At 39.1% G+C, this 16,578-nt stretch overlaps 1 protein-coding gene across 2 annotated transcripts in view; it reads right to left on the reverse strand.

Annotated features, from left to right (window-relative positions):
- The window catches only part of phf14 (PHD finger protein 14), a 75,558-nt gene that overhangs the window by 47,651 nt on the left and 11,329 nt on the right, over positions 1-16,578 (reverse strand). For both annotated transcript variants that reach the window (XM_057354882.1, XM_057354883.1), the window contains exons 5-11: positions 12,812-12,971; positions 11,607-11,718; positions 10,628-10,765; positions 5,425-5,571; positions 4,277-4,547; positions 3,598-3,704; positions 602-697 (exon numbers count right to left, since the gene is read on the reverse strand). In XM_057354882.1, coding sequence (XP_057210865.1) covers positions 602-697; positions 3,598-3,704; positions 4,277-4,547; positions 5,425-5,571; positions 10,628-10,765; positions 11,607-11,718; positions 12,812-12,971 — 1,031 coding nt within the window. The remainder of the gene's footprint in view (positions 1-601; positions 698-3,597; positions 3,705-4,276; positions 4,548-5,424; positions 5,572-10,627; positions 10,766-11,606; positions 11,719-12,811; positions 12,972-16,578) is intronic.

Genomic DNA, 16,578 nt, shown 5'->3' on the forward strand with positions numbered 1-16,578 from the left:
AAATTTACTATGGTAAATACAAAATGTTTCGCTTGTGTATTAGGAAATTTGGTTTATTTTGGAGATTTCAATTATGAACATGGCACAGCATTGTGATACTACTTGTATCGTGATACTTCAGCTGGTATAGTATCGTACAATATTTTTATGATTCCGTGACAACCCTACTATGTACATACCTGTATACTTCAAAATTCACAAAACAAAATTCTATCTCCCGTCCACCCAGCTTTTGTATCGAAAGTTATTCATTCTAAAAGTTAGAAACGAATAACAAAAATAATCTGCATAAAGATGCCAAGGTTCCAAAACCAGACTGCTAAATCGGTCACAATGTTATCTAGCTAGCCTTCAGGGACAAACAAAATGCTACCAAAGTGACAAATATAGCCCCTCGAAAGCATCCCAGCGCGATCGGTACGCTTGAGGGCAGTGGTTTATATCAGAGGTTGTTTCTGGGAGGGCTGGAAATTCACTGAAGCTGTGACAGATAGATGAGGCGTGCAGCTGGATCAAGGGTAGGATGGGGCGGAGAGATGGAAGAGTTGGAATGAAGATGGACAGCGGATAGCAAAATGAGGTGGTTGAAGGTAAGCCGTACCTGTCCAAGGATCCCTCCCATCATGTTCCATATGGCCTGGCCCTCGGTCCTCAGCTGGCCATTGACATTCTGCAGGTCCTCCAGAGACTCGCACAGCTGTGACAGATAAAACCGCAGCAAGGCGGGAGATGAGATAAGACAAGGACAAGCTAGGCGGCTCTGCCCATTACCACACATACACACACAAATGCATACAAGAGTGAACATATCCACAGGCGTACATGAGTTTCAGTGGTCAACAAACTTATACACACATTCTATACAATTTGTGGTTGTGTAGAAGAACAAATACTACACTGACCAAAAATTACTTTCTTATTTATTACTAATAGATTCGTAGCATGAGCGTGATATACAATGACATTACACTTCCTATGCCTGCCTCTCACACACACATACGGCTGTGGCATTTCTCCGTGCAGGGTCCACTCTCAGCTCCAGACAGTAGATAAGCGTCAGGCAGGCGTTTGATAAAGACGATGATGAGATGAAACAGTGCAGAGGTGAAGTTATTATGGGTGTGTGAAACGCAACTACAGAGAGCCGTCTCTTATCTCTGCTGTCTGTGAAGATGAGGCTTCTTGTGGGGTGCATGAGCTAACATTTAAAAACCGTTTCCTCGGTTTACTCCACATACTCCAGATTAAAATGAAAAACCACAGTAGTTACACATTTGTAATGTTATTACTTTCACAATAATTACATAGATTACGAGCCTTAAACACATATAGTGGCCCCATTATGCATGTGGGCACTAATAAAACCACTATATCTAGTGTCCCTTAGGTGTATCCTTTAAGAGATTAATAACTTTTTCTAAAAAGTTTTGTTTGGAAACTATGCTTGTGCCATCTATCTCATCAAAAAAGAAATGCCTCCTGATTAAATATGTAAAGCAGTGGTTTTCAACAGGAGGGCTGTGACCCCAGCTGACTTCCAAGGGGCCTCAAGATGACTAATAATTTAAAGAGTAAATCTTTTGTGATTTTTAAGGCCCTTCTTTGGTTTATGGAGTGTCCAACAACACGTTTACGTACATACAAGATGCAAAAACACTTTTATTTTCTAATAATAGGCAGTTATTATCTTACTTATTGACTGACTCTCAAATGATTTGTTTGGTGATTCATCCATCTAATCCCTTCCTTTCTGTCAGCCCACTCTGACCTGATTGATCAGATGGTCTGCTGTGATTGGTCTACCGAGTGCAGTGTCGCAAATGTAACGTAGGCTGGCAATACACAGAGTGACATAAATCTGACCCGGAACTGAAATTAGAACGGCAGACGACTCGTTTGCGTGATTCAGAGTCGACTCCTTTTTTCCCAAGCCAATAACTTTGTTATTCGTTCACTTTCGGCTTTACAACTTGGCAGACTGCTTACATTCACTCACAGCAACATTACACACTGCATGAAATGTAATTTTAAGGACATTGTAATAGTTAGCCCTTAAAATGAAGACAAAATACTGAAATAAAAAACAAAAAACCAAGATAGTTCTTATATTTAGCTATTTTTATAATGAATAAATGTTTTACCAGTTAATGTCGAGTTCTAAAATATTTTATTGGGTAGAAATTGTGAGTTTTTGTGAGTGGGAGGGCGACCTTTGAATATTGCTGAATACGACGGGGTCAAAATACTTGGAGTCAAAAAGGTTAAGGGACAGTTCACCCCAAAATAAAAATTCTGTCATCATTTACTCACCCTGAAGTTGTTCCAAATCTTTATAAATTTCTTTGTTCCGATGAACAGAGAGAAAGATACTTGGGAAAATGCTTGTAACCAAACAGTTCTTGGCCACCATAGACAATCATAGCAGGACAAATGACAATGGTAGGCAAAAGTGCCTCAGAACAGTTTGCGTTCCTACATTCTTCAAAATATCTTCTTATGTGTTCAACGGAACAAAGAAATTTATAAAGCAAAACTATGGTAGTCAATGGTGACGTGTATTAAAAGATTCTAAGGGTATTTTCACAGCAGAGGTTTTGGTGCAGACTGAAGTTTGTTTCACTTTAACAGACCTGTCTGGGTTACAGCCCACATGGACTCCACTAAGAGTTGCTTGACGTTTCTGAAACACTCACAGTAGTTCTTGCAATAATGACGCAAATGTACTGCAGGACATGGTTAATAATGCAAAAAAAGACTTGCGTAGGAGGTGGAATCAAACCCAGGTCTCGACCGAACAACTACAACCAACGCCTGAATCTGTTACCAACTACACATGCTTCAGTATTATCAGATCTCATTTCCATCCGACTCGGACAACTGGATGTGTCATAACTTTTGCAGATAAGCAGTCAGCTTTCCACTGATGCTGGTTTTCTCTGCATATCTTTTTAAGGCCGTCGCTGTGCTAATGCATGTTGAGTGGCGTAATTAACAACACACACTCCATTAATAACGCTTAATACATGCGGCGCATAAAGACTGGATGCCACATTAACTCCCGCAACTTCCTCTATTCGCTTTCATTCTATTCCTTATAGGGCCAGATGAGAAAACACCATCCAAATCTACTCCAAGAGACCACGTTTAGAAAGACTGAGGGAATGAACCGAATAAGAAAAAACAGAATGTTAGTCTTCTGTTGTTGCTGTTATAGTATGGATGTTCTGTACTAGCTTTCATTTTCATTGTATGTAACAGCAACACAAATTTTTGAAAACTCTAAAACTCTATTTACTGCTACTTTTTGCTACAGTTTATGCTAACAATAATAACCTTGTGTTCTACAAGACATCTTTTTCCTCTCCGCAGCTGGCCTGCCACACCATACGCAGATTTCACAGTTACATAGTAAACGGAAAGACTGAAGCATAATTGCTGTTATTTAGTAGTTGTTTAGTAGCTTTTCCATCAGCTCAAGTGTGCTGTTATTTCTTCGTGTGCGTGCCTCCGCATAAGCACCGATGGCGAAAACAAATCTGCTTTGGTCACGTGCTAAAGTACGAAACAGATGCTTTGAGAGCCGAGTGTTAGACGGACCTTATTGTACTCCATGTGCAGCTTCTCCTGCTCGCTCTCCAGCTTGTCTTTGAGGTTCTTCTGCTCCACGATGTTGTCCTGGATCTGAATCATCCTCATGTTCCGCTCTGAATACCAATAGACATGAACAAATCGATACAGAGATTGCTATCTGGTACAGAAAAGGTATATCAAAGGAAGATTGAGGGAGAAAGTTAAAGGGAAAAAACAGAAGCGTTGGGAGAAAAAGAGAAGAGAATGTGCGCTGATAGAGGGTAGGCCTCCTGCTGGAACCTAATGGAGTGTGTGCCCAAGGTTACTCCGCACATCTGCTTTTAGCATCACTCATCTGGAGGGCAAGTGCCTAGCTGCAAGGCTACAGAATGGGATGCGTGTCTTGCACTCGCTGTCTGATACTGTGGTTAGATTCAAGCACGTCAGATCCGCGATCAATGCTTAAAATGAAAAATATTTTCAATAGTGTACGATCAAAATTAACTTTGATAAGATGATGTGTGTAATTTCAACTTGGTATATCAAAAAAGATTGAATTGTTTCCAAACAAGTCAATAATCTAAAAAAAGTTTACAGTTATGAATGAAAACTACATCCAAATCAATGGCCTGATCCTTTGTATAAGAACAAATTAAACACTAAAGCCAAAGCAGCCAATAGCAAATGAAAGTCCAGAAACTCATACCCAGGTAGTAGTTAACAAAATCTGCAGTCAGTGCAGGCTGTTTGTGTTTACGGCGTCCATCCACGCTTGCGCTGGTATCGGATGTATCCACAGGGAAGATATCTGTGCTGATACCCATTAGCTCGGCTTTACGCATCAGCTTACGAATGGCTGAAGCACTGGAGGTAAGTGGTCGGGGAAGCTTTTCTCGGGGGACCCATGCCTGAGGTCGAGTGTTTCGGGACAGCTCTGCCTTTGCTCTGTACTGCTGGAGACGTGTGGTGATTCGAGCCTATGGGACAATAAAATCACAGACGTTCCAGAATAAACGTTAGTATATTGACGCTTCAAAGCAACTGCATAAACAAGCGTTCCTGCGCATGCACGCTTTTGTGGCCCTTAACTTCCAGTACACATCCGCAAGAATAGAGTCCCTGTAGATTATTTCTGATAACAAGCTAAAAATACAAGGAGTAAATTACATTAGCTAGCAAGTTAAAAGTATGTCTAGCCAGTATATTTTTGGGATACCTGTAGAATAACAGTTACTTAGCTAAACTTAAATGTGACTAAGTTAGACGACCAATTCAACAAATTGTTTATTTAATACATTATTATACAATAAAATATACAAAAATGAATATTTGTATAAATAAAATAAAATATGAATAGTTATATTATTAGCCACTAGCCAGACCGGAAGTTAACGTCGGGTCAGATGCGACTTCAGAATAACTAATCATTTGAAATTAGACAAAATGAGCATTGAAACACATTTAAAAAAACTAAAAACCAAGACATTTGTTGTTATTTAGCCATTTACATAATGACCAATTTTTTTTCCAGTGAATGTTAAGCTTGAAAATACTTTATTGGGTAGAATTTATGAGTTTTTATTTGGGGGCGCTTTGAATATTGTTAAATACAATGGGGGGCCTTGGAGTCAAAAAGGTTGCGAACCCCTGGTCTATAGTGAAGACTGATATACCACATGGTTGCATCTATTACTATGATATCGCAATACATATCATACAATCAAAATTCAGTTACAATGTGAACCGCACTTGTCAAAACTCTAACTCTAGCCAAAACAAAATAGAAACCTCATCTTGAGACATCCTTTCATACCAGACTACAAAAAACAGGCAGGATAGACTGTCGGTTCTCACCTGAGCTTCAGGCGTGAGTTGTTTCTCTCTCTCCTGCAAGGACACTTTGCAGTAGGACTGCAGGGCCAGATAGTTCTTCCTCTTCCATTTCCTGTCGAAACGGTCAGCGTGCTGCTTGCAGTAGGCGAAGAATGGATCTGCAATGTCCTGTGGATAAAAAATAAATCAGGGCTTTAGATACAGACACCCAATAGACCCAAATTAAATCTTAAATCCTTGTATAATAAAACCCACAAAGGAACGGCCAGTAGTAAACAAACTGACATGTCAACAATAATTGCTGGCTCAGTCCACACATGAAGTGAGACATGATGGGTCATCATCATTGTGCCCTTGAATAAGACACTCAATCTCAGGTCGCCCCAGATACACTGTCCTTACTATTACAGTATGTCCCTTTTAAAGTTCCAGTGTATTCAATTTAGCTGCATCTAGTGGTGAGGTTTTGAATAGCCACCAACGACTCACTCCACCACTCCCCTCTCCCTTTCGGAGCAGTACGGTGGCTGACACAGGACTAAGATATCGTCACTTTTTCGCTTCTTTGCCAATAAACATAACGTATTTACGAAACACGCTCTGTAGAGCAGTTTGTCCATTTAGGACTACTAAATTTAGAAACAACATGGTGAATTCCATGTAAGGGGACCCGCTGCGCATGTAGACAGAAATAGCTCAATCTATGGTGATTAAAACATAACGCTTTATTATGTAAGATCTTTATACAACTATGAAGACACAGTTATGTATATTACATTGCATTTATGTCAATAGATCATCCAAAAAATGACACATTGGAACTTTAAAGCCTTTTCATGCCAAAAGCGAATCTTCATTGCATGTTTTCAGTGCATACAAGATCTGAAAACACACTGACAATAACATTTGAGCTGACAATAACAAGTTCACACTGCAGAATATCACTTACAAGCAATAAAAAAACTAGTAAACTTGCACTCTAAAATCAGTTTTGCAATTTGAATAATCTTTCAAACAAATGATACATTTCATATTAATAATAATAAAACTCAATCACGAAAAACAATAATGTTGTGTTCTTGATATTTCCCTGATTAAACCAAACACAGATGTCTGCCTTGCAACTCCTGCATTTATAAAATAATCTGGTTCAGAACGAGGTCTAAAAGATAAAAAAACAAATAAACCTGGCTTTGGTGCAGGACATATTTTAATCTAATGTTTAAGCCTTTAAGAACACAATCTCCTTGTGATTTGGTATTCAAGTATTTTCCATCTTCTCAAATACCTCATTACTGTTCCCGCATCACAAAGGCTCCACATTCAATTCTGCGTGCTCGTGCACCCTCGCACCTGATAATTCTAATGTATGATTTGATTATGGGAGAGATGGGAGTATCTCCTGAAATACAGGCTCACATCTTCTGGCCGGTGTGATAATGACGCCCCGCGCTCTAGAGTTTTATGGCCCATCGGCGTCTGTGCATTCTCCGATAGCTGTGACAAATAGTTGTCCGCAAAAAGCCTGTAACAATTCCCCTCCCTTTTAAAGGACAAGCTACATTTCGGAGCAGAAGCTGGGGGAGAAAGACATTGATATATTAGGCTGGTGGATTTTTTTCCAGGAATGGAAGCGAACTGCAGGTCTGCCTTTCTTAGAAACACAATCTATATCATCAGTTCTATATAAAAGCAACGTGTGGCTCACATCTCTGCATCTGACACATTAGCAGCGAGTCTACCGGTTTCACCCCTCCCTCCAGAGCGGATAGAAGCGCAGCCATTTTCCCTCATCCGCGGAATGGTTTAGGCTTAAGGTATCGGGCTGGATGATATCAGCCCCTTCACCTGTTGATATGGGGCCTTTTGCACAGCTGACTGGATTAAGTGGATTGCGGCGAGTAGGCACTTTTCGTCAGTGTTTATCTGCGCTGAACGACACCGTCATATGCTTTTCCAATACGGACGGCATATATGAGCCATGTGGCTGATGGCCTGTGACTGCGTCCTGGGCTGGGAATTTGTTCGAGTGGTTGACCTCGTGATCGAAGCCCTCTCTCCGCGCTGTTTGATAAAATCACGGATTTTAAATTCAGACACACATGTGAAAATTCTGGTATCGATACATACCAGATACAGTGTCAACTTGGTAGGAAAGAGCTGGAATCAAAACTTCCCCACAACACAGAGAATTAAAATCTTTCTAACATGAGAAAATTAACCAACACAAACCAATCCAAAGTTTGGAAACACTTGATTCTAAGAATGTATGTTTGATCTTGTAAACCTTTCAGATGATGATGATGACAAACTCAGAGCAGTTTAAGTGTTGTTTTACTATAACCCCAGCTTCTGGTATAGCAGACTAATGGCCTCTTTACACAGCAAAGGTGGCACAGAAACCGAATCTGAAGTGGCATAAAACCACGAAAATGTGTATTTACACAGACCGTTAATGCGGCATAAATGCATTTACACAGGAATTAAAATTATCCGAAATAATGCTGAACATAACCACAAAAGCACAGTTCTAACAATATGCTAATAAAATAATGTCTTAAATTAAACTATATAAACTCCAAAAAAAATACTGACACTAATAATAACAATGCATACTTTAGGATAAAAGCAATATTAGGCTATAAATGCAACATTTTTAATGAATTTCCTAGCTAACAAACACTCCATAGAAATGTGTTATTATCGGGCACCTCACCGCATATTGAAATTGTTTTAAAGAGCCAGAAAGTCACTGTCGACCAGGTAAATGAACAGTTCCGGTGTTCCAGCAAATGTTACCAGATCGTTGTCGTGTATGAAATATTGTCCTCAATGAGATGCGTTAGGAAATATAACGACAAAATCCTGCATTTCAATCCTAGACCGATGAGACACAAATGATTTATGCTCCAAGGGCCGGGCATCTGTGCACAAGTGCTACTGTCCCCACTCCTACTGTCCTCATTTTACGATCTGGACCGAAGCACACTTACATTATTATGATGCGACTGTTTTGAGGTAAACGGTAAGAAAAGCCCACACTCTCTCATCACAATATAGAGTAATGTTAAGTTTGAGAGCTATTCAACCAACTCCTGCGGAACTGCGCAGCACTGCATTATTTCCGACAAACCTAATATTTGAAGCCGTTTGAGACGTGGTAACAGGTCTGCATGTGATCGTGTCGCACGTATCGGAAGGTTTTTTCCTTAAGAAGGAGAGGAGCTAAAGGAGGAATTTAAACAATTCATGTCATGAGTTCAAATAAAAAAATCTGCATTCCGCGCCTGGGATACAAACAATCATACTCCAAACATTTTTCTAAATTAACTTTAAAAAGAAATGTAACGAAATAAATATAATTTGCCATTTAAAACTCATCTAAACTATTTTAATGGCTGAAAACAGTCTCAAAACTTACATCATGCATTCAAACTGCGCCACAGCCTGCCTGAGTAAACAGCCACAGCACAAACAAAAATACTCCAAACATTTTTCCTCATTAAATCATTTTATGAAGAAATGAAACGAAAAATTTATGTTTGAATTATTTAAAAAATCCAGGATGGCGTCTGAGTAGATCTACATCATCTCGCAGCACAAAGCACTGCATGAGAAACAAAGTGTGGAGTACAAAGACATAGAATACAAAGAGAGAGTTGTGGCAGATGATTGCAGAACAGCTGGGAAAACAGGATGGTACTGTATGTACTCATTTCAAAACGAGGTGTACAAAAGAGACCAGCGCAACCGCGTTCCAGGGGGATCCCCCTCTGTCTTTTCGCGATCCCACTGCTGGAGATTCACAGGAGAAAGAACTGAAACACAGGAGTTTCACGGGAGAAATAACAAAACATGAGGATGGCGGAAGATGGGCGTGAAAAACATGAGACTCCCGGTCAAAACGGGAGTGTTGACAGGTGTGCAAGAAGACGCAGGCAGAGAGGTATGACAGCCTAGCGGCAAGGGATAAATGGAGAAATAAGGAGAGCGACAGCAGGCTGTATTGTTTTGCAGATTTTTTACAACAGATTAAAGGCGCAGTTCTTAATTAACAGCGGCCGCTAGCATTGTATTATAGATTTGCCACGAATCGCTCAGTCCAAACACGACAGTGGCAACCACAGTACAAAAAGATGTCGTTCTCATGTTGACGCAGGGAAGGGCATTAGAAAGACTGTAGAAAGAGCTATGACTTATGTATTACATAAAATAAACGGTTTGTGGATTTTAAGTTTAAAAAGAAGGATAAAAGTCAGACAGGAGCCAGGACCTGCGTTAATATAATAAAGACTTTACAGCAGAGACGCGTTAAGACCTGCGGTTCTAAGGCTTTTAGCAGAATATCTATGGAGATACTTTCCAGCAGAGAGAGACGTTGGAGAGAAAGATCGTCTTAAAATCACCCTCGAGGAGGTTGCTTTGACTCAGTATGTGAGTAACATACTAACATACCAAGATATGTTGTTAATGTAATATTAGCTGTGTGACGGAGCAGTTTTGAGGGTCATTGTTTATCTGGAACCGCTTTAATATTGTACTCGTCCAGATACTGGAGAGAGAGAGCGAGAGCGCGTTGGAGCTGAAACTGGAGAGCGAGCGAGAGCGCGTTTTACTTTTTTACTCAATGATGAATAAACTTTCACTTAATCTGCAGGTCACATGCGTTCCGCACCGGAGAGCACGATCCGTACAGATCACAGATCTTCCCGCGATCTGTTTCACCATGATACCGCAGCGGAGAGGAAGAGGAAACGCGTGTTCTAGAGTTGTTTGTCCGTTTAGGGCTGCTGTACAAAACATGGCGGCGAATTCAATGTATGTAGGCCCGCTCTGTATGTAGATATAAACAGCTTATTCTAAGGTATTACAAACATAATGGTTCATTACGTAAGGTCTTCATACACCGCTGAATAAATAGTTTTGTATATTATATCGCATTTCCATCAATAGATCCTCCTAAAAATGCCGTATTGTTCCTTTAATACGCGGACTCAGGGCGCAAGGTTTCTGTGAGTGACAAATTTTTAGGATGACGAATACGAAAAAACAGCATCTACAATATAAATAAGTAGAAATGTACACACAAACTTCTCCTTTATAAATAATTTATAGAAAGAACCCTGATCATTAGAAAGCGGGAAACACAGCAGAATTATAAAATCTAACCACAGAAGACAAGATCAGTCACATGATCGATTGAATTAGGATATTTCAAACTGACCTCTTCCGCTGCGGCCTCAGACAGCAGCCCTTCCCGTTGCGCACATGTCACGTGGAAGAACGAGCGACACATTCCGGCATCGCAGCTGATACAGACGCCCGTGCGTGCAAATCGCGCATCTTCGCACAGACTGCACTCCTGCAAACCATCAACCCAAACAGACTGTTATGACATACTAGTACATGTGAGTAACAGCAAACTTTAACAAAGAAAAACAACACGACATGCAGGTTTTTATATCACACAACATTTGGTTTTATTTGTCCTAAAGCTTTTTGCTGTGTTTCATAGTGAAGACAGGAAAAACTTTGACATGCTGACCTCAGTTTTCATTACCTACACTGTAATTATTTTAGATTATTTCTATATTCTCAAAGTGACGCAAAGTAAACTGCAAGCTGATTGTGTAACAGTAAATAAAAATTGTCCTCAACACAATTATAATAATCCAACATTCATTTACAGTATAGTTCTATACTTGAGATAAAGTGGACAACAGGCTCTAAAAGCCCATTTGACTTTCTCCAATTACTGAAGTTCAAAATTAAAATAATAATAGCCTTTCTGCAGGAGTCATTTCTTATCAAATGTACAGCACAAACCATTAAAGAAAGCTGTTCAAGTGCTTCTAACGTAATTTGCTTCCCAGTAAAAGGAACCTCTTCTGACTTACTGACACATAAAATAATGTCAGATAGAGTAAATGTCAAAATGTCTACAGTCGACAGAATTCCTAGGAAGAAAGCGAAAGACATCTTTTGCTCTAAGAAAGTCAAGCACTTCACTTTCATCAGAAAGCCGATGAATTTTGTCTGAAAAAGAATGTGACTACACACGTGATGTCAATATAAATAGATTTTAATACTAATTAATATGACCTTTGGCAATATTCAGTGCTGGAGGTACGTGATCGTTTATTTTTTTAGTTGAGTTATCTTGTTTCTATGAGTTAGTAACAGTTATAGTTGTTGACACTTGCCTTGGCTCCGTACTTCGAGTAGTTCATCTCTGTGAGTGTTACCGGCCGCAGTTTGTCGATATCTCCGAACGCGACCCCCGGAACGTAAAGTGCACATACCACGTGCACCCACCTTTGACAGGGCAGGAATATAAAGTTATTCATCCCTATTCTTCACAACTTCATGTGCTGCGGAACCCAACTTGGACAAAGCAGCCCCCCTAAAACTTGACTACTATTCACCAACTATATTCCTTATTAAAGGAGGAAATCCTCAATAGAGGATCAAATGTGCTCTAACCGGACCATTTGGTGTGGCAAAATTTCAAATGCAGACTTTGGGAAGGAGAATCCGAAGTCCAATATAAAGATATCCATCTTTGGTGAGAGCACGCTCCACACTTTAATTTGCTGTGTTTTTCATGCTCTAGTGAAGTAGTAAATTTGGGTGCAGGCGGGCTGAGGAGAACTATCACTGATAACGTGGCTTGAGTCTTCACGCTTCAGGTGCCTCTCTCTTCCCCTCTCTCTCTCTCTCTTATCCCTTCCTCCTAAACCTGCCTAATGCTTTTTCTCTGCTTCACTGTTTTCCGACCCATCCTGCACATATCAATCCCTCTCTCTCTCTTCATATTTCCAAATATTTTTCATATGCATAGCACCTTCCCAGCATCTTAGCTTCATAAGGAACACTTTTAAAGGGACAGTTCATCCAAAAACTCTGTCATCATTTACTCGCCCTCAAATTGGTCCAAATCTGTATTAATTTCTCTGATCCGATGAACACAGAAAGATATTTGGAAGAATGCGTATAACCAAGCAGTTCTTGGCCACCATTGACTACCATAGAAGGAAAAATTACTATGGTAATCAAAAGTGTCCCAGAACTGTTTGCTTTTCTGCATTCTTCAAAATATCTTCTTTTGTGACCAAAGAACTGAACAAAGACATTTATAAAGCAATTTTTACTACTGTTTGGTTACAAGCATTCTTCCAAACAACTTTTCAGTGTTCATCAGAACAAAGACATGTATACAGATTTGGAACAACTTGAGGGTGAGTAAATGAAAACAGAATTTTCATTGTTGGATGAACTGTTCCTTTAACAAACCTTTCGGTGAATATACAATTACAACAAGCAACTGGATAATTAAAAGGCTTGACAAGAATAGAATGAATCTGCTAATCATGATAAAATGTCAAAACTGTTCAAACGCTAAATGCACCTCCCAGCGTCGGTCTCCTTGAAGATTCCATCCTGACTCGGGCAAAGTTCACAGCTGGGAGTGATGCCGTTCTTGCAAGCGTCACAAAACCACGGTTCCGTGGAGTTCTCTGAGGCCGAGCTCATGATAGAGTCGCTTTCGCCATCAACACCATAGCAACCTGAGAAAAAAATCAAATGTTCAAGAAAAGCTGAGCATTCAGAAATGACACACTAAACATTCATCTTACCAGTAGCCGACAGTACAATATCTTGGACAGCTATCAAATTCTTACATCATCACATTACCTGCAAAAGTTTGAGGTTTGCCGCCTTTGCTAAACATATTCCCACAAAGCTGATAATAAGCCATTTGATCAAATGGTAGCATCACAAGTCGCAGGGCCAGTGGAAGCATTTTAATGCTGTGCCTTTAATTTCCTCAGGTTGCCAAGACAATTACCACGTTGATCAGGTCACCACGATGCTTATTACGCTCGGCAAACGTGCTCCATGCCATCAAAAAGGTTGGCAATCTTCTTCTCACCACTGCAGAGATAACTGTTTCTAATACAGCAAACCAGCCCCCGGGCATTGAGGAAAAGAGAGAGAGACGAACAAATACAAGTTCAGGTCTTTGCATACTCCACACAAGTAAAGTGTGCAGAAAATGCTCCTCTCAGAGCAAAACCAAGATTATTTTTGGTTTATGGTGACAAATATGGTTTGCAAGTGTAGAACTTGGAAATGATAGATATTAAAATCTGTGTTAAAGAGACAATTCATCCAAAAATAAAAATTCTCAAAAAATTTGACTCTTTCTTCCGGGAAATACAAAAGAACATATTTTAAAGTGATAGTTCACACAAAAAATGAAAATTCAGTCATCATTTACGCACCCTCATGTCATTTTAAACCTGTTTGACTGTCTTTCCTCTGCAGAACAAAATAAGATATTTTGAAGAAAGTAAACGAACCGCCCGGTAACCATTCGCTTCTATTGTATGGACACAAAACCAATGCCAGTGAATCGGTTCCGGTTACCAACATTCTTCAAAATATCTTATTTGGTGTTCTGCGGAAGAAAGTCATACAGAATTAAAATGACAAGACGGTGGGTATGACTGAATTTTTATTTTTGAGTGAACTATCCCTTTAAGAACATTTCTAACCAATGGGGACTATTATGAGGCTTTTCTTACTTTCATCTTGCAGTCATATTGAACCGGAAAGTAATAAGTGCCATTACACAGCCCAGCCCAACTGTTATTTTCTTAAAGAAATGTATTACGGCAACAGATTGATGTGTATTACTGGCTGGGTTTAGAACCAAGGAACCGGAGCTCCCAACGATCGGTTTGATGGTTTAACTGAAGCGTCAAGCAAATCTCCGATGTACCTTTTGAACTCCGATACAAGGCTGGACCTGCTAAGCCACAGGGTGCTGGCTAATATGAGCTAAAATGGAAAAAAGTGATGACTATGGGAGAGCTTCATAATCCCTGAGGGGAAGATTATCCTCGACAAGCTCGGCAGTTTAACAGCGACCCGGGGAAGGGTGTTGACAAAATCAAGGGAAAACCTTTTAGGGTGCATCAAGATTTAATGGAGAAAGGTGCGGGATAGATTTAAAGACTTTTTACTATTGTGCGTATGACTATAATGTGTTTGGAATCAGGCAATCACATACTGGTGGCATGTATATGTATGGTATGTCTATGAGGGGCCGTTTTGGCCTTAATTATTGAAATGACTCTTACACACACTCATGATATAAAAACATTGTTCGAACTTAGTGAAATTCATTCATAAGTATTAATGAAATACCTCTGACAAACACTAGTGAAATAAAACATCAATCGACCTTAGTGAAATTCATTCATATGTATTACTGAAATACTTCTTATAACCACTAGTGAAACAAACACATTGATCTGCAATAGTGAAATTAATTTATATGTATTAAAGAAATACATCTTACAAACACTAGTGAATTCATTAATATGTATTAATGTAATATGTTACAAACACTAGCGAAAATCATTCACATACAGTATATTACTGAAAAGTCGTTTATAAACACCAGTAAAAATCATTCACGTGTATTACTAAATAAGCTTTTAACAAACACTAGTGATATTCATTCCTTATGCATGCAGCATGCTAAAAAGTGCACTACTGAGGCAACATATTTCAGGTATAGTTGATGAAAGATTTCAGTGTAGTTGATGAGAGCGGATTTTACTTGAAAATGAAGCTGCACCCTCATTTCTGTTTAGTTCGTATTGAGCCCCGGCAAACTTTTGTAATACATCTGTTGTTGTGTCGCAAAATGTAGTTTTAAGAGTTCGTTAGAGCACAATGTGGTTGTTTAAACCTACAATCTGAGGTTGAATTATAAAGGCGCGACTGTTTGAAAATGTGCTCCGTCGTTTTTGTTGGTACGAGGTTCTGTCAGTGGTCACGAGTCATGACCCGCTGAGAAAAGTCATATCTGGCAGCTCCTGTAACTTTTCGCTGGTTCTGATGTCTGTTTGTAAAAGGTTATTTAGTAATACATCTGAATGATTTTCGCTAGTGTTTGTAAGATGTATTTCATTAATACACATGAATGAATTTCACTAAGGTCGATCGATGTTTTTATTTCACTAGTGTTTGAAAGAGGTATTTCAGTAACACATTTGAAGGAATTTCACTAAGTTCCATCAATGTTTTGTTTTTATTTCACTAGTAGTAGTAAGAGGTATTTTAGAAATAAGTATGAAGGATTTTCACTAAGGTCGATCGATATTTTTATTTCACTAGTGTTTGTAAGAGTCATTTCAATAATTAAGGCCTAAACGAACCCTCAGATATGTCCAAACAATGACTATTTTAACAAAGCTGAATAACTTAAATTGCCTTTGAGTTATTCCTTGTCAAATTATTGCGTCATCACTCAGCAGAGATGTTTTTAAAGCTTTTTTACACTAAATGCTACAAGTAGATTTATTCAATAGCTTAAATATTGGCTAAGTCAGCACACAAAGCAGGACCATTGGGAGAAACAACAGAAGTCGGGGGCAAAGGAGTGAATGAATAGTGCTAATTAAAGCCCGCGGGACCAGACAGATGAGTAAGAAAAAAGACGAGGTACGAGCTATGAAAAGCAGCTGCCTTGATGTAAAGCAGCACAAGTGATTCACTGAAAAAGTACAAAAAAACACAATCATTTTCATAACCAGCAATGCGTGGAATAAATCCTTTCCTCATTAAGGGGTGAGTGAAAAGAAATATGATTAAACAAAAAATTAAACGAGATAACATTTTAATTTTATTCTGTGAAGTTGGATTTGTTTGGGGATGAAACCACAGCGATTCAATAACAGCATGCTACCTTTAAGAACAAAGACTCAAATTAAATGTTTTTTTATTCTGGAGGGTTGCAAGACAGAGAAGGGAAAAACGGCATGTAGCTATCAAACAGATTAAATCCTTCTCTTGTGATCATATATTATTCATTTTACTCTTGTGAAATAACATCATGATTTATAATGACACCAACAATCTTACATACCATTATAGCATTTTTGGCAATTGGTCCAAAATCATGCTCCTCATAACTGCACATGTAACAAAGTAACTTCTGTCTGGCTGTGATTGTTGCATCACAAGGCAGTTTTATGTTTATTTCAGCAAGTACTAAAAGTGTTCATTTTAGCTGTTTGAAACCTTGGACATGGGTAGTTGTAAATAAGCCGCACATGAGTCCTATTGTGTGACAGCAAAAATGAAAAAATAACAATAAAG

This window comes from Triplophysa rosa, linkage group LG16 (assembly GCF_024868665.1).
Source record: "Triplophysa rosa linkage group LG16, Trosa_1v2, whole genome shotgun sequence".
In the NCBI taxonomy this organism is placed as follows: Eukaryota; Metazoa; Chordata; class Actinopteri; order Cypriniformes; family Nemacheilidae; genus Triplophysa; species Triplophysa rosa.